General features: G+C 47.3%; 1 protein-coding gene across 11 annotated transcripts in view; it reads left to right on the forward strand.

The window, feature by feature from the left end:
* Pcbp3 (poly(rC) binding protein 3) overlaps positions 1–18,700 on the forward strand; it is a 184,112-nt gene that overhangs the window by 118,481 nt on the left and 46,931 nt on the right. For all 11 annotated transcript variants that reach the window (XM_040732085.1, XM_040732084.1, XM_013113993.3 and 8 more), the window contains one exon: positions 6,869–6,999. In XM_040732085.1, the coding sequence (XP_040588019.1) occupies positions 6,990–6,999 (10 nt within the window). In that variant the 5' untranslated portion in view covers positions 6,869–6,989. The remainder of the gene's footprint in view (positions 1–6,868; positions 7,000–18,700) is intronic.

An 18,700-nucleotide genomic window follows, 5' to 3' on the forward strand; every position in this document is an offset into this window, starting at 1 on the left:
CTGGCAACAGCTTAGTGTTTGCCCGCCAACTTTGCGTCTGTAGCCCAGAGCTCCGCTCTCATCTCTGGACCTTTGTCTATGTCTCCCTAGTGTTCCAAGAGATTGTCCGTCTCATAGTTTGTGAGACTGTAGCCCCAAGCACTGTCCTGAGCCCTGGCCAGTGGGAGGCCACCTTCACCCGATCTTTGCAGGGCCTACATGGAGGCCCTGTGATCTTGAGGTACCTCTTTCTGAATTTAGATACGGTCTGTGCTGAGACCCATAGCACACACTGCAGTGTCTGCAGATGTACATCTGGATCCTGAGTCCCACGTGGACTGACTCCTTAGAGGTGTTATGGCTCCCTCTTCTGTGTCTAAGAGCTAAGAGTCCTTCTCTGGAAAGTTCTTGAACATACAGCTTTACAGGAGTCTCTAATGGCAGCAAGCCATGTATTGATGTCATTTTATATAAAGACAGAATCTTAACCTGTGAACAGTAAATTCATTTACAGCAATGGTTCTCAACCTGTAGGTCGTGACCCATTTGAGGTCAAATGAACTTTTCAAAGGAGTTGCCTAAGACCATCATGAAGCACCCATATTTATAATTCATAACAGTAGCAAATTATAGTTATGAAATAGCAACAAAAATAATTTTATAGTTGTGGGGTCACCACAGCATGAGGAACTATATTAAAGGGTCGAAGCATTAGGAAGGTTGAGAAACACTGATTTAAAGGGAGTAGAGTGAAGACAGGAGTCTTAAATGAGTCATATAGAATATGATGTCAGAGATGCTGCACCATCGGGGTGTGTGTGTGTGTGATATGTATATGTGCATATATGTGTATTTGTGTGTAATGTGTGTATGTGCATATATGTGTGTGTGATGTGTTTATGAGCGTGCGTGCATGCATGCATGCGTGTGTGTGTGTGTGTGTGTGTGTGTGTGTGTGTGTGTGTGTAAAAGTGTGTGTGTCCATGAGTTCTCCACCCAGCCTTGGAATGGACTTTTGGGAAGAATGAAGGACCATGCTCTGAACAGTGCCTGAGTTAGACGAGCAAACAAGGAGCAGAGTAGCCCTGGACAGCCAAGGGCTTGCTCAGTTTGTCTCTGCCCAAGCCGTGAAATGGGGAAACTCTTCTCAGATGAAATACTTGTCCTTTGTTATTTATGAAAGACATGCTTTTAATGAGAAAGGATGGTTACCAGTAGTTGAGTGTTTGGCAGAATAATGACATATGCTAACATGGTGCTGAACATATTTCACAATTAGGCTTTCCCCCAATGGGAGAGGAATCAAAAGAATGGAGTCACCATCTGCTTTGTCCCTATTGTGTACAAATAAGCAGCTCTTGCCTTTTCCTCCCTTCTCCTGGCCCAGGCAGCTCCCCAGCTCAGCAGCAGCTGCTCTACACTGCCCCAGTGCAGGCACCCCCACCCAACCTCTGCAGCAGCTGTCTCCCCAGCTGCATCTCTGGAGTTCATTATTGCCCCCCCATGCCTTGTCCATCTTTCCTGGCCCCATTTAAAGGTCTTCTGAGGCTTCTATGCAGTAGGCTGCTCTGAGGATCTGACTCTGGCTCACTGAGGCTGTGACCATGTCCTAGGGCTTTCCAGGTCATGATAAATCTTCTGTTATTCTCCAGAAATCCTCACAATCCTTGCCCCATCACTGTAACCCCAGGGTACCTGGGGGCCTTCCTGAGCCCTGTGATCTTGTGGAATGGTGGAGCCAAGGATGTGTTCTCTGCAGCCCTTTGGTCTCATCCCTTTGGGAAATTGTGTCTGTCTTACAGTGCCTGGGCACTTGTGGAGTCTGATGTGTGTTTGTGTGTTTGTGTGTTTGTTTGTTTGTTTGTTTGTTTGTGTGTTTGTTTGTCCCTGCAAACACTGCCATGGACCATAGGTCACACAGCTGGGAGAACTATGGTGAGGCATAGACTCTAGTTTCCTGGTGAGGAAGGAAGGGAGCCACCCCTTCCCATCTCAGTTTTCCTTTCCTCAGATCTGTGACCTGCAAGACTAGGAAAAATGGTAAAGTTGAAACACTTTGAATTTGAATTTACCAAAATGACTGAGGTGTAGGGGTGTGTGTGTGTGTATCACATGTTAGGATTGGTCATCAAAAGTCTTCCTCAAAGTTACATGGAAGTAGCAGAACATTCTAGACTATCAGTTGTTACCCTGGGGGTGTTATTACACAGTTCTCTCAAAGTGCCATGCTAAAAGGAAGTCAGCTTTGTTGAGTCTACTTTGCCTTTTATGACCATACCATGTCGTAAGGTGAGCCATGGTTCTGGGATTCTCTTCAGTGACTGGCAGGCCATTGAGCACAGCCAGGAGCAGGAGAAGAACTTAATGTGGCTAAATTGAGCTTCACAAAAACAGTCACTTAGTGCTCGTTTGGGCACCTCAAATGCTAGCCTCTTAATGTGCCGTGCACCAAAGGAACTGTCTCTATCCAGCATTGTGACCAGAAAAAAGGAGGAACAGCAGAGCTGGCTTCCTGGACTGTCTGTCATTGTCTCCTATCTGTCTCTACAGGGCTTCTTTGAGTGTTGGTAACAGGGGAGGAATGACTGTGGGTCACACTACTTTCTCTTGGTGACCAATTAAATGACCCTTTTCATAAATGTTCCTTATATGGTGTAAATTGTCCTTTGGATAAAGTTATTTCTGGTCTTAGCACATTGTGACCAGATATCATTGCCCTCTGTCTCTTTTCTATTTCATATAAAACTTTATGGGATTGTTCTGTGCCCTACAATAAGTTGGGTTTTAGGTGGATGTTTCAAATGTGTGAAGACACTGGGTTGGCTGTGCTGGCAGTCTGATGTGCTGTCCTGGGTGTCTACTTTATGCTGCCCGTGTTCTCGTCTTACTATTGACCTCTTACTGCCAGGGCTGATGACTGATAGCATTGCACTGGCTTTGACCCTATGTGTACACTTCTTCTCTTGCAACTGAAGCCTCTGCTCTGTGTAGCTGGCTCTGGGTTACCTAGTTCTTGTGTATTCATCATGCAGAGCTTCACTGTGAGTTGAGTCCTTTGGTGAGGAAGTACCTGCTGGTCTCACTCAGGCTTGGAGTCCACTTTACAGCCCTGCCCCTTCCCTGTGCCTCAGCCTGATAGGCTTTTGAAAGCTCCTTGTTAGCTTTTATTTTTGTACAGTCTTTGTGTCTCCAATACAGAGTACAGCTATGCTGACCTGACCTGGAGCTTTGACTAGGTAGTAAGGTCCATACATGCGTCTTCTGATGTAATTGAAGGGTTATTCCAGCCCTTAGAACTAAGTACTTACTTTATACAGTGTGTCCTCTTTGTTGTGTATCTTTTTAAAATGTGGTGTGCTGTTTATATTTTCCCCTTTTATGATTCTTTTAGGAAGATTTATGTTTTAGTTCTCTAGATTTACTTTTATATCTGCCCCTCAACATCTCTAGGAAATTGGTTCTAGGACACACATCCCTAGAACACATGTCCCCCCCACACACACACACACTGAAGTTCTTGGAGAGTGGCCGAGTGTCTGCCTATTGCCATCGCATCCACCACGTATGTCAAATCATTGCTGAATTACTTACAATGCCAAATGCCCTGTATTGTTTGGGGAATAATGATGAGAGAAGTGCACACAGATTCAGTACAGACAGGCCTTCTCCCAAGTATTTTCAGTCCGTAGTCGGTGAATCTTCAGGTTGTGAACCCGCAGACTGGGTGGGCTGACTGTGTTGCCTTAGTCTCTGTTACTGTTCTTTGATCTTTCTATTTTTGTCAGCTTTAAGTGGTGTTCTGGTCACAGTCAATGAACTATCTTTGCCTCGATTTATTGGCATCCTTCCTTCTTATTGCATTTACTTCCTCAGAACACAGTCTCTCTCAAGATCACTCCCATTCTCCTCCATTCTTAGCTGTCCTTTTGTGTTTGATCAACAGACTCACCATTTCTGGGTATGCTAAGTCTCCCCCTGTCTTGGCTCCCACTGTGCTGGCACAGTCTGATGTGCTGTCCTTGGTGTCTACTTTATGCTGCCAGTGCTTGGTGCTTGTGGCGCTCAAAAGACAACACGCACATCCCCCTGGAACCAAAGTTACAGACGATTGTCAGCTACTATGGGGTGCTTGGAACCGAGCCCTGGGTCCTCTGTATGAGCAGCAAATGCTCTTTAGCTGTTGAGTCACAACTCTAGCCCCAGTGGTCTCGAGACTGGTCCTTTTTCATTTTTGGTTCTATTCCCAGCACCTAGTCTGTGGCTCACAACCATTTGTAAGTTCAGTTCTAGGAGATCTAACATCCTCTTCTGGCCTCTGCAGATACTGCATGCATGTAAGGCACATGCTACATGCAAGGGAAGCACGTACACACACGAAATAAATCTTTAAAAGCAAACAAGCAAGCAAAATGGAATACCAGAGAGACTAACACAGGTGCCTTCCAATGTTGAGTTCCTTTGTTTCTGAGATACTCAGTTCTGCTCTCCTGTCCTTCATTTGCTTCTGTAATGCAGCTGTTTTCCTCCGTTAGCTCCCTTGAAGCACCTTTGTTCTATGACTGTCTCACATCCCCACACCCTGGCTGGAGGCCCGGGACTTGGTGCTTTGGTCCTGAAGCCCACTGTCTTCACTTGTGGCCTCTCTTCTGGGGTTGCACGCTGCTGCCGCCTCTCCCGCCGCTGCCACCCCCGCTGTAGTTAGAACCCACAGTGCTTCCCTTCTTTCTACTACAGCATTTATTGTTCTTCATGACACAGTGCTCGACATCAGGACAGCATCTTAATGTTCGTTTTCTTGCTTCACGCGGATTGACAGAATTCTCAATTCTCAATTGAGTGCATTGCCCTTGCTTCTAGGATTCTGAGGGCTGTAGATATGGAACTTGGGGGGGGGTCCCATTGTTTAGTTGCTTTCTTTTTTATATCCTCATTTGAATTTTGGCATGTCACTATCTTCAGAATGCTTGTCATTAAGCGCAGAGCCTTAATGAGTCACTTGTAGAGAGACGGTCTCTAGGCCTCCTGGGGATGGCAGCTGTTACAAGTGGCCCAGTGAGCATTTGTTCCACATTTTCTCCCAAAGCTTTCGGTGTGACTCTTGGGATGCTACTGTCCTAGTTCCTGAAGCACACCTGAGCATGCCACATGAGCAGGACCGTGTGGCATTCCCCACTCGTGTCTTCAGCGTCAGTTTCCTTTCCTGCATTGTCCCATTCACCCCCATGCAGACTCCATGATGATTGCAGGCTAATGGCATCTTTGGTTCCTAGCCTCTAGCCCCTTGTGTGGTATTGGAATTGAAACCCAGGGTTTTGTGAATTCTAGGCAAATACTCTGCCACTGTGCTGTGTCCCTAGCCCTTGGAGTTTTGAGGGAAGGTCTCACTATGTATTGTAGGCTAGTCTTGAATTTGTGATTTTCCTGCTCCAGCTGCTCAAGTGCTGGAATTACAGGTGGAAAATATCATACCTGACTTTTATTTCATTTAAGCTGTGTATGTGTGTGTGTGCATGTATGTTCATAGTGTGTGCAAGTGTACACGCACATACGTATGTGCTGTGAAGGTCAGAGATTGATATTAGGTATGTTCCAAAATTGCTCTCCATCCTATTTTTTGAGACAGAGTCTTTCACTGAAACTTGGCTAGCAATCCCCAGGAATCCTCCCGCCTCTGTTTTCCCAGCTCGGGGATTATAAGTGTGTGCCACTGCATTTCGCTTTATATGCAGGTGCTTGGGGCTGAACTCAGGGCTTCATGCTTATAAAGCAGGCACTTTCCCAGCTGCAGCATCTCCTACCCCTGTTTGACTTTTTAAGCATTACCTTCGTTCATATACTGTATATACATTCCAGTGGCCTTGGTGTCCCACACACTGACTTAGGGCCCAGCTCACACCATGGCACTCAGAGCTCAGAGCCACATCTGTGCAACAGCTTTCCCGCGTGTAAGACCCATGGAGAAGGGTGGGGTAGATTTCTTTCCGCCTTGTCTGGCATGGAATCCCTTTGCGCCAGGGTTTTCTCTTTATTTAGCTTGGAACTTTAGACTGTGGGTGAGTAACACACACCTGCTGGAGACAACCTCTCCAAACTGATGATCTAGACAGCTCTGGGAAAGGCAGACACAGCATGGGTAGTGGCTACTATTGGTCCATTGATCTCACAGGTCCAAGTATAAGATGCTGTTGTAAGAAAGCCTTTTAGATGCCCCGCTGATCACCCGTGAATGCCATGGCTATGTACCCATAGAATGTTTAACAAATAGCAAGGAGGACAATGGTGACGTGAGACTAGAAGTTGATGTCTAGTGTTGGCGCCAAACCTGAATTCAGGAAGTGAAAGGTCAAGAGCACAGGTTGAGGCTGCCATGAGGCTGGAGGACAGACTGTGCACAAGGTGGCTCCAGTGGCCGCACTGCAGGGTGAAGTTAAAGAGATTGGTAAGACTACACTTGTGGACTGTGAACACGGAGAACCAGCAACGCACTCAGTGTATCATCTAACAACTGTCATTTAAGTTTAGTGCCTATGTAGTACATGTGCCAAATATTGTAAGTAGAATGTATATATATATATGTATGTATATATACATATATATATAATATATATGCTAAATATTGTAAGAGATGCACCATACAGGTTCCTCACAGGATCTCCTCTGGGATGCCTGAAGGCAATTGAACACCTTCTTCAAGTTTCTTTGCCTGTTCAGACGTCATCCCAAGGTCATCTCTGCTGGTGTGCATCCTTCCCACATAGGCCTTAAACTTGACCATTTCAGAGACATTTACTGCTCTGCTGAACCAGACAAAGGAAGGTGGCCTAGGGCTCAGTCCTAGGGGCAAGGCCTTGGTGCTCAGAGCTCATGCTCCCCTGTGTCTCTCTTTCAGGTAGGTGAGCTCCAGATAAGCCAGCCCTGCAGAGGACCTCCATTTTTGGTGGATGGTGCTCTGAGCCACAGTGCTTCAGCATTTGGATCTATGGACCTGCTTTGAACCGTAGAGCCTGCCTATGGGGGAAGGTGAGTTGCCCCAAAGCCCCTTCTGTTTGTTTGTTTAGTCATCAGGCATGGTGGAAGCAAAACCAGACTCACCATTAAGGAACATACATGCTGGCAGTATGACTGTTCTTTGTTCTGTCCTGATCTAGTCTACTAGGCCCCAGGGTCTGTATATACTTTGGAGAATTGGGACTCCTCCCAGAGCTGTGAACCAGTTATGTGTGTACACCCTCACTCAGGCCACCGAAGAGGCTACCCACACATCTCCTGGAGTTGGCCCAAGCAACCAGGAATCACGAGGCAAGCACAGGTTTAGGGAATGGAGAACAGAAGCTGTGCTGGGATACTGATGGGGTTTTAGGCCTATTGTCTGCTTTCTGATACTGTGGTGGAAAGAATTATTGATTTTTGGATTGTTCATTAGCATTCATAATGCTTTCTGATTGGGTACATGGGCATAAGAGAGATTTCTCCTCCTCGTTGCAACTTTGGGTGGACTCTATGAGTTCTGGAAGCAAATGACAGTGAGAGGTAAGGACACAAGGCTACCCTCTGTGTTCTGACAGTGCCTCCTCCCCAGGCTTGTGCAGCCCAGACCTGCATGCTGAACTGAAGCTGATGAAGGCTCCCTGGGAAGGGTGAGGAAGAGCCACGCAGCAGCTAAGGGTCCGCACAGACAGTGCGGAAGGCATGCACTAGGCCCTGTATGCAGGGAGCAGTGGGGCCACAGGGCAAATGACTGGAGGGTTAGTACTTGGGGAATCACTCTGCTCACCACCACATGTCTCCACTCACCTCCCTGTTCCTCAGGCCTGACCTGAACCCCCACTTTGGGACCTTGCCAGTCCCCAGGGAACTTCATGGATTGACCCTTGTTGGGCCAGGCCGAGCTACGTAGCAAAGTTATGAGTTGTTGGTCAAGGTGTGAGAAGGTCTGCACAGAATGACTTATAATGGGCAGGGCCCCAGGTATGGCTGTGCATCAGAAGGAGCAAAACCATTTCAGCCTATGTCAACTTGCTACACATGTGACTTTTCTGAAGTATTATTTCTATTCATCCCAGATAGAGAGGGCAGTGCTGGATCAAAGGAATGACTCAATCCAATTTTACCTTGGTGAACTAATGAGTTTATTGGAATTACTTACAGCAACACAGATAAGAGGTTAATTACAGGAGCAAGGGGAAAGTATGGGAAGACAGCTGCACACCACTGAAGACTTTCTCCCTGCACCTCCCACCCCACCCAGGCTAGAATACTTACATACCCTTGGGGAGGAGGACGGATGGGCTTCCCACATCTTCCAGGAAGGGGTGGAGATGGTTAAAGGGACTGACTTTGTGTATCTTGTAAAGGTCTCCTAGAGAAAATCATAGATACGCTGATTTTAAGATGTTAATGGCCATGCTGTGCCTGGAGGTCAATGTCTTGTGTTGTGTAGGCTCCCTGCTGCTGTGTGTCTTAATTCCCAGGTGAGACAGAGAGTTCCCTCTCCGACCTCTACCCAGAGGAGACTGATCCTAATGGGCTCACCCACCAGAGATGGTCTGGGACATCTCATCTTAGATCTGGGACAGTTGGTGTGACCAACAAATTCCTGAAGTCCCTGGTTCCTACAGTGATGTCCCTGTGCTGCCCAGAGAATACCTCTAGGACTTTCTGTGCCCAGTGTGAAGGCCCCTGGTCTTTCCCAGGCACACATCCTATAACTGAGTGGCCAGGCAGGCTCATGTAGCAGCAAGCCCGAGTGCTGGAATTGCAGGCATACATACCTGATGTAATGTATGTGTTTTTGACCCCAAAACTATATGCTGTAAATACACATGGCAAGGAGATCACAAGACAAAGGGCCCATTCCCAGAACTAGATCAGTCACACCCACATAAATCTACTATAGTTCTAGAGGCTGGAAGCTCGAGGTCAAGGGGCCAGGCGTTCTGCTGGTGTCTGGTAGGGATGCAGCTGCTTCAGTGTGGAAACCTCCTTGAATACGGCATCCTTTGTTTTCATGTGACAGGATGACCACCTGGCAGAGAGACCCAAACTAGCCTCCTTGAGCCTCTTGTGAGACACTAGTTGGTTAGTAGGTGGAGGTTACAGCCTTGTCACCTTTCACAGGCCCTGATACTGTCATGGTAGAGATTGATCTAGCTGTCTTTGTTGGTTTTGTTTTTTAAAGATAGGGTCTCACTATATAGTCCTGGCTGGTCTGGAACTTTCTATAGACCAGGCTAGCCTTGAACTGACAGGGATCTGGATGCCTCTACCTCCTGAGTGCTGAATTTAAAGTGTGCACCACCACATCTAGCCCGGAGATTGATTTTTAACATACAAATTTAGGGAAAATATATGCCCCAAACCTTAGCAATATTATTATAACACTGTTCAGTATACCAACTCAAAATATCTGGCACACACAACTATTGTAGACTCATTATAGTTCTACACACCAAACCATAAAATGGAGTACATGAGATCTTATTTATAAAGTGAAATATCAGGAATTTGGCACTATCACCTAAACCTAAGTGTATTGACATAGGAAAGTATTTACTATGTAATACTAAATGCAAAAAAGAAGAGGACAATTGTGAACAATTTGGTCCTATTTTGATTAAAAGATACAGTAAAGGAACCTAGACGGTACACCTCCCAACACTGCAGATCCCAGGTTGGTGGTCTTTCTGGGGAACACTTAATTGTGTTATTTCTCTATACTGGATATCCATTGCTTATATTATTTGCTTGGTGAGGCTTTGGGACTCCTGTTTCCTTTCTGTGTTGTGGTGGGCATTGCAGAGTTACTAGCAATGTCTGTGCTCCAGGGACCAGCTCCTTCCACGGTGCAGTCTGCCTTCTGGGACAGCCCATAGCTCCTCCTGGCCTTCTCCTTCTCATATGCGCTCACTCGTGTTTTGGTCATTTACCTCCTCTGGTTATTGTGTCAGTACTAGGATAAAGTTAGTATCAGTATCAAGTAGCACAGGACAGCCACTCTCTCCTGCTTGGCAGCAGAAATGCTCGGTTTGATGGTGGCCAATATGCATGCCGCCTGCCCCTCCATTTAGGGCTCACATACTTGAGCCTAGGCGTCCTGAGCTGCTTGCTGTCTGTGCACAATGCACATCATAGCCCACATCCAGACCACCTTAAACGACTTAGGGTGTGCATCCACTTCTGAGTGTGTGCATAGGCTTCATTAAAAGTATCGAAGGCAAGAATTTCTAGTCTGTCGTTTCAGGTACCTAACCTTGTGAGGACTTCCCTGTTCACCTGGTCCCTTGAGAACATGCAAGTGTGTCTCCAGTCAATCCAAGGCAGCCTTATAGTCAATGGCTGAGGGCCTGCCTCTGCCTAAGCTGTCCATGGACAGTCAGCACGATGACAATGTCTGACCCGAAAAGCTGTGTCTGCATTAATGCTAGCCACCCCCTCCTCATTCAGGCTGAGCTGCTATGTATATGTCCTGCAGGCACACTGGCTTGTTCAGTCCTGTTGGGGGCAGGAGACATTGAAATGACAGCCATGAGTGCTGGGTGCCCCTCCAAGGGCACAAGGGGAGCTGGGCGAAAAGTAGGTCACATGTGCTTGGGCGATGTCACGCGGTTCCCACCCCAGGCCAATGGGATGGGTGGCCTCTTTCGGTTGAGAACAAAACATCACTCTAATTTTTCTCTGTTAGCATTTCATCTTCTCTAAACGGGGAGACTAACCATCTGTCTGGCTCCCACACCCAACTCGATCCTCTTGACCCCACAGGGCTGCTTTGTTTGGAGGTAAGGGGATTCTGTGGGCCTGGGTGAGCGGTCAGCAGAGTGAGCGGGACAGGTGGCCAAGACTGACAAAGTCCTAGGTCAGATCTCCAGGTGGTATGGCAGAGTATGCCAAGGTCACATATGTGATGTGTTGGGAGATGGTGCCGAATGAACTACCATGATGGTGCACAGAGCTCTACTGGGCACTGAAGAGTGGAGTTGGGTTGTATGTACCAGCGGCTTTGGATATTTTGATATTGCTTTCATAAGGCAGTTTTGTTGGGGAGGACCAATGGTATTTTAATGTCCTTTACTATTGAGGTGAGATTATTTGTTTAAATGAAGGCACACAATTTTACAGATGTTTTGTGGATCAGAAATACCAGATATGGAAATGAATATATTCCCTACACTTGACCATGTGAGCCATTCTTAAGAACAAGGGTCCAGTGCTCTCTGGGTCAACTACTTCCTTCAGTCCTGTCTGTGATAGAGACTTAAACCTCTGAAGTTACTTGGAAAGCTATTTGCTTCCACAGGTAACAGCACTATGAAACCCAAATATCAAAAGATTTATGCATACATTATTAATAAATGGAAAGTGTATTTTAGAGTTTAATATTTATGTTGAACAATTTACTAGTTATTTTATTGCCAGGCAATTGAACATGATTCCCACATGATAAAGCATATGTGAATGTATAATAATTTTTAAATATTTATAAAATATACATTTACAGCTTATAAATAACTTGTAAATGAGCTCAAGTGTGCCTTAGAATGTTCCAACAAGCAAGTTGCAGCATGTATGTGTTTGTAGGATCTGGTTATATCTGCCATATTCAGACACAGGGAAATGCTCCCAGAAATAGTGTACCAGAACAAGAATTGTAGCAATTTAATGAGTTTGTTCGACCAGGAATTTTTTCTTAGCAGATGAAATTTGTGCTTATTCTAGTTCTCCAGGAACATGGGTGTGTGGCCATCAGTGTAAGGAAAAGCACACGCACTTTGGGTTTTGTATGTTGTCCATCTTTGTTGTGTGGTACCCTGGCTATACCCTTGGTGACAAAACAGGGCTCGCAAGGACTCCTTATACAATCAAGCTACAGTCTTAGAGTGAATCCTATGTTTTCTAAAGAGCATGTCTTTAACTATTTTGAAATCTTGAGTAAGTGGAGAGTTATGTTTGTTTGACTAAGACAGTAGAACTGTGCATTGTTTTCCTTGCTTGCAGCTGTTAATCTGATGTCTGGAGAAAGCCCCATATACTGATGTCTGTCTTTGTGCCTCCCATAACCTGTGTCCCAGAAACGAGGCTTAGTGTGAACACTCGCCCACAGCATACATGTGAAGATACAGGTGTACAGCTGTGACAGTCATACATGTTCATGTGGCATTTGAAATCATAGCGTTCCCCACTATTTGTGAGGTGAGGAGTGAGGGCTGCTGCCTCTGGAAATGAACACATTCATGGGATATGGGTACACTTTATGACCATTTCCCGCCACCTCCTGTACCCACTAGGAAAGATTACAGCACAAATATAGCTATGCAGAAGCAATACAGCCATGTCCTGCCGTGATGTGCAGAGGAGAGTCCCAACACAGGCTGCAGTGCCTGACTGTGTATCTGTCGCCTGCTCCCATGCACACTGGAATGGCCCTTGCTGTCCATATTGCCCTCATGGTATTCATCGCGCTGAGCTGTGGTCTGTGTGGTACTTGGAGGGCCACCTGTGAAGTTGGGTCTGGTAGTGTCTTGAAACAAGTCACCATCCCATGTGTCTGAGAGGTATGTGATGTTCCAGGAGACAGCTGGGCCCTGCTCAGAGGCCAGGAGTCTCAATAAAGCATATTTCTACCAAGCAGAGGGGCCTGGGGAAGGTTTTCAGTGAGGAGTACTATACAGATGGAGCTGTCTGAAGAGACATCCTGATTCTGATGGAGTAGGCTTCAGAGGACCAATATCTCGATCCTGGGGAGCTGGGATCAGGAGGCCCCCAAAAGTGCTGAACTGTGGGGTATAGCAGTGCCTGCCAGGTACTCCAATTTAGCCACAGAGCATTTGGTTTCTGCATTTTGGCTGCTATGCTTATGAGGCAGTGCAGGTCTCTGGTTGTCCAGATGTGATCTCTGCACCTCCACTGTCCCCTAAGGATCCTGTGGAATTGCAGATTCCATGCTACCTGCCTCAGATCAGTGGAGTCAGAACCTCTGGACTGGACCATACAGGACAGGCCTTCCTGGTGGTATATGCCATGTTTTCTCTGAGTCTGAGAACCCCGGGTGTGGCTGTGTAGTGACAGTTTAAAGGCAGGGCTCCTGATGCAGCTGGAGTTGGGTGCAGAGTATGGACCTGAGTACCAGGTCTGAGAGAGCAGAGGATGCTGCCAGTGATTGTTGGGTCGGATGCACCTAGTGGGGCATTGGAGGCCAAATCCCATTGCTTCAGTTGCGTACAACCAGAGTTTTCTGCAGGAAAGGACACAGGCTGCCCCACCAGCACCTGTTAGTGCTGAGGCTTGTGGAGATGAGGAGCACACTTGCTAGAACTCAAGGTGAGTTTTAGCATAAGCCCGAGGCCAGTGCTGGAGCAGGAGAGATGTGGCAGAAGCTGCGACTCCTGCTGACCTAGGACGGCCACTGGGAAGGGTGTACAAAGGCCACCGAGTGGAATAGTCCAGAGAGGCAAGGAGACTGCAGTAGCTGCATTTGGGCTCTAGACAGATGGTCTTAGTGAAGAAAGGGCCAGTCTATGACTGGGAAATACGTCCTAGCAAATCTGAGGACCGAATGGAACAGCCTAGATGCAAACTCTTCCTCTTCTTGCTTCATGGTGATGGGCTTTGAAGACCATTTGCCTCTCTCCCTTCCTGTGCACAGGCACACACATACTAAGCTGCTGGTGTGGGGAGGTTTTAAGAACAATGTGAGGATGGAAGGAAAAGGAAACCTGTGTAAGAATATGCTTGCCAGGCCGTGGTGGGGCACACCTTTAATCCCAGCACTTGGGAGGCGGAGGCAGGTGGATTGCTGTGAGTTTACGGCCAGCCTGGTCTACAGACATAAAGAAACCCTGTCTCTGGGGATGGGTTCCGCCGGATATGGCAGATACCCTTTATACTGTAGTAACTTAATGTGAGCACACAGTGGACAGGCAGCGACACTGCTGGCCCTTCATCTGGGCAGCTCCTTTCCAATAGCAGTGGCGCTGCAGCAAAGCACGGATCCTAAGATAAGCGTGCCCAGCGGGAAGGAACTGACAGACAGCCTGTGCAGGCTGGCAGGAGTCAGGATGGCAGCCTGCCCACATACCCTGTCGGCTTGGTTGGGTGTGAACCACACTGCCTCGTGGGGCATGACATGTTTGCCAACATTTTAGTGCAAAAATACTCCTTAGCCCTACCGTTTCTGCTCAAGCTGAAGCTCTTTTGTGATTAAGTCTTACTGCACAGAGATTCATGTCTGGAACGTTTGCTACGTTATGGTTTATTAAAAATAGTTAAATAAGGAAGACCCTTAATTCCCACAGTCAGGGCATGTGGAACTTGTCTGAAGTAAGTCCTGACATGGCCCCATGGAGACTCAGCCTCCAGGCCACAGTGCCTTCTTTCCCTGGCCCAAACAAGGAACTGCTGGCACCATTGATAGGAGACACGGCAGCCATTGGTAGAGGTGTTCACGTTGTGGAGTTCTGTCTTCAGTACCATCTGTGATACTGCCTGGGACACACACCTGTCACAAAGCAGCATGGGTGAGCCTGTGTCAAAGGGGCCAGGCACAGAGGAGGCAGAGTGTACTGTGGTCCTTGGTGAAGCCCTTTGTGGCTGCCCGGCAGTACCTGACTTTGGATGTGAGTGTTCTAGGTTACAAATTAATATTCCATGGTAAGTGCTGTGTGACATTTGAGCTATTCCCTCCATATGTGTGCCATGATTGTGTCTGTGTCTAAAGTGTAAGTCCCAGACATATGTAGTGTGGTACTTTGGCAAGGCAGGACCTGGCATATGGCTAGCCGGGGGTTCCTTGCAGAGTAACTCTTCCGGCATTCATGTTAGTCTTAAAAAAGACCCTGCTATGACAGCCACAGCATGAGAAGCCCTGAGCTGGCAACTAGAAAAGTATGTCTGGGTTTCTGACACCGTTGTTGGCTGAGCCTGGGGATAGTATCAGCACAATGACAAACTCACAGCTGTATAGCCCCAACGCTCAGGGTCCCAATATGCCTACTCTGATGGTCATTTTTTTCTGACTGGTCCTTGGGACTGCACCCAGTGAAAAACTAGTCTCGAAAGACCCACAGCAGCAGGAAGAGGAGAGGAAAGGCCTGCGGCTGAACCAGAGTCCACACCACAACCTCTGCCTCATTGCTTCTGGTAGGGGCCAGATGAGGTCTCCTCGAGATCGTGCTCAGTCATATCCCTGGTTAGAAGCCTCCACAACTTCCCTACCTATTTCTGTCAGAATTCCATAGTTTCAACCTTAAGGTACCAAGCTTAGGGCTTTTAAACTTACTTTGCCTAGGTAGTATTTAAGTTCATAAATCTTCATTTGTGTTTTGGCAAGTGAATACAACACTTATTTTTCATCTACACATCTATTTCTTTATCACACACACTGAAATAAAAACAAGCCAAATATATCCAAAATAAATTAAACAAGCAGCAGCGAGGCTTTTGGGATTAGACCATGAGCGGATTGAAGCCGGAGCGCTTCTCTGGGGCACTGCTGTCCTGGGGATTAAGTCTAATCCTGAGCTGCACCAGGAAGCAGGGCAGCTCCATGTCACGTGGCAGAGGCTGTATCCTTGAGTTGTCTTTGCACAGTCGCCTACTGAGTCAGCCCAGCCTGGCCATTGCCAGAGCCCTGCAGATGCCTTGGGGTCATCTGATACAGAGTGTGTGGCGTGAGGGAGATGCTGTCACCCCTCCTTCCTAGACACACATGTAGGTGACACCTCCAGGATGCTGATGTATGTTCACATGTCTGTGTTGGCAACCATGAGGCTTGGGTGCAAGGACTTTGTGAGTGGGAGAGCGAGAGCAGGGGTCTTAGGGAGTTTCTTGGCTGTAGCTTCTGACTCTGGTCACTGAGCACAAGTGTGTGGATCTTTGGGGCCCTCTGGGCCCGGATCTCACGCTGATTTTCCTTCGGTTCGGCAAACCATTCCCAGAGCAGTGCTGCTGAGCCCAGCTGTCGGCTCGCTGAGGCTTATCGCCTTAATTTGATCCTTCATAGCTTTTAGTCACATTGGAAGCTTCACATTTTCCCTTTTTAGTTTATTACCTGTTATGTTGCCTCAGATTTGTCTAAATTTACTTTTATATATTTTATGTCTTCAGCATGTTTATCTTGCATTTTTGTTACTTCATATTATCTGTACTTTTCAAATCATTTCTTCTCTGTGTATCATTTATTTTTATTCCCTTTAAATTTGTACTCATATTTGTCATTTCTATTTGTAATCTTGTTTTCACTTCAGCCTTTCATCTTTTTTCTTTTAAAAAATCATTTGGAAAGATTCTTAATGGTTTTAGTTGTATTTTCTGATTTTTTTATTTTATCTGAAGTAATATGCATTTTGCAGGGTAACTGTGATGTATTATTGCCCAGGCCTTGCAACACAAAGAAATGACCTACCAATCTAACTTGTTTTCTTCTATCAGGGTTAATCATGATCAATGATTTTGTCTTTGTTGATGAGTGCATGTTCTAAAATCACTAATGGGTACACCCATGGAGACTTGCCATGAACGCCCCTCCCCCATGAGAGCTGGGGTACGCTCCTCTCTTGCTCCACGTCGACCTCCGTGGAGATCTTCATGATCTTGGCTCTTGCAGTCTGTGAGGACAAGTGTTCTAGAAGCCCTGGCTGCAGCGTCAATTCCTTCCACATGAGGCTGATGAACCTGTGCCGGGCCACTGTTAGGTGTGTCCCCACACTATGGGCCAGCTACCTCTGCCCTTGTCCTCAGCAGCTTTGTCCCACTGTGCCCTCCCATGAGGCTGAGCTAACTACAAGCCGCCTTTGGACAGAAAAATCTGCCTACTCAGTACGTACCTGTGGCACCTAAGGTCCCCTTCACATTCTCTGGAGACACTTTCTAGGCAGGGGTCAGGGAAGGCTGCCTGGTGCACAGTCCTGAGGTGGTCAGGGCACCCCGTCAGTGGACTGGCTGGTGAGTCACATGTGGCTGCCCTGTCCCTTCGCGCCTCCTGTATGCAAAGGGCAGCTGAGGAAGACATTCTTGTTTGTAGAGGCAGCGTCAGGCCACCACTGGGCAGCATGGCTATTCTCCAGTTCTGACTAGGCCACTTGGGCTGCTGTGAGACAAAGCCTCAAAGACTTCCTCCAAGTCGACCATTCCTGGTTAGGGAGGAAGCGGCTCTTCAGGTGAGGCTTCAGTGCTCATGTCTAGGGTTTAGCAGAGAGGCTCGCCCTGGCATGCATTCCTCTGCAACTGTTTTCTTCTGAAAGAACAGCTCTGCTTCCTGCCACGGGGACCATCCTGGAACAGAACCCTTGTGGCACTGGGAGCAGGGCCTGAGACTGCTGTTCGGGGACACCGTCTTGTTAGGATGGCAAGCACGCACAGAGGGCAGGAAGAATGTTTATTCCGTTAGGCGGCAGCGAGATTGCCTGGAAGCTTTGCGTCAGCTCTGACATGCTTCTCGCACCACTGGCCTGCGTCTCAAAGGAGCCAGCGAGGGGCAGTGACATGGGACGGGGTCTCTCATCAGGAGCAAGTTCAGAGACCTGCAAGCTACCCTGGGCCCTTCCCATAGTTCCTCCTTCCTCGGCTGTCTGAGTGTTTTTTTTTTCTTTTCATACAAATCTCATTTCCTGTGCAGCTGCCTTTTTTTTTTTCCCACACAGGTAGCATCTTCCCCTTCATTATATCTTGATTCCTATACTTTGAGTCTGCATCAGGTTTCTTTGTTTTAATAATAGCTGGAATTTGCCTCCCACCACCAGTACAGGTAATGGCAAGGAGGCGGGTGTGAACCAGGCAGGTGTGCAGGACATTTGTGCTTTAGTGCGTCTTCTTCACCTGACTTGAGCCCCCCCCCCCCCGCTGTTCTCTTCACTTTGGTTTGATCAGGAGACTGAATTATATTCAGTGCTTTCCCATTGCCCGTGCAGGAACTGTATGCTTGTCCTAGATGAGGGTCCTGTCCCCGGCCCACATCCTGTCTGGTGTCTGTGTTACTTTCCTGCCCACTCTGGCTGCATGCCTTGCTCAGGTCTGTGCCTGGCACATGGCGAACATCTGTCAGTGTTAGACATTGCTTACCAAAGTTTGTGTGGCTACTGACTTCTTTATTGGTTACACTATGCAGAATACCTATCCACCTAAGAATAAACTCTGCAAAGGCATTGTGTAACAACAGTCTACTTAATGTGTTGCTGACCCTACATATTAGCATTTAGTTTGGACACTTAGTTAGCATTTCTGTCTAGGCAGAATCTGGGATTGGATCTTAGTTGACGGACATGGTCCATTTCATTATCTATCCGACATCTTTCCCAAGCCAACACACACACTGGGTTGTAGATGACCCAGGAGTGAGCGTCCTAGCTGTAGCACTGCCCTGCAGTGACTCCTGCTAACATTTGTTACTTTTTAATTTATTGTGTTATGTGGGTACACATATGCTGCAGCACACATTGGAGGTCAGAGGACGAACCTGCAGGACTCTGTTCTCTCTTTGTATCATGTAGGTCCTCGAGAAATAAGGGCAGCAAGACCGTTTTCTAGTCCTCCTGTTAAGATTTTGTTATATTTTAGTCATCCACGTAGGCCTACGGTGCCATACACTGTGACTTTAAATTGCTTTTCCTCTTAACTGCTGAGGCTGCCTGCCTTTTGGGAAACAGCCAGCCCTCTGCATCCCCCTAGGGTATGGGTCCTAGATCTGCCCAGCTCCCCAAGGTCCCTACACATCCCGGAATTGCCCAGATGC

The sequence above is a fragment of the Mesocricetus auratus genome, unplaced genomic scaffold (genome assembly GCF_017639785.1).
Source record: "Mesocricetus auratus isolate SY011 unplaced genomic scaffold, BCM_Maur_2.0 Super-Scaffold_100027, whole genome shotgun sequence".
Classification (NCBI taxonomy): domain Eukaryota; kingdom Metazoa; phylum Chordata; class Mammalia; order Rodentia; family Cricetidae; genus Mesocricetus; species Mesocricetus auratus.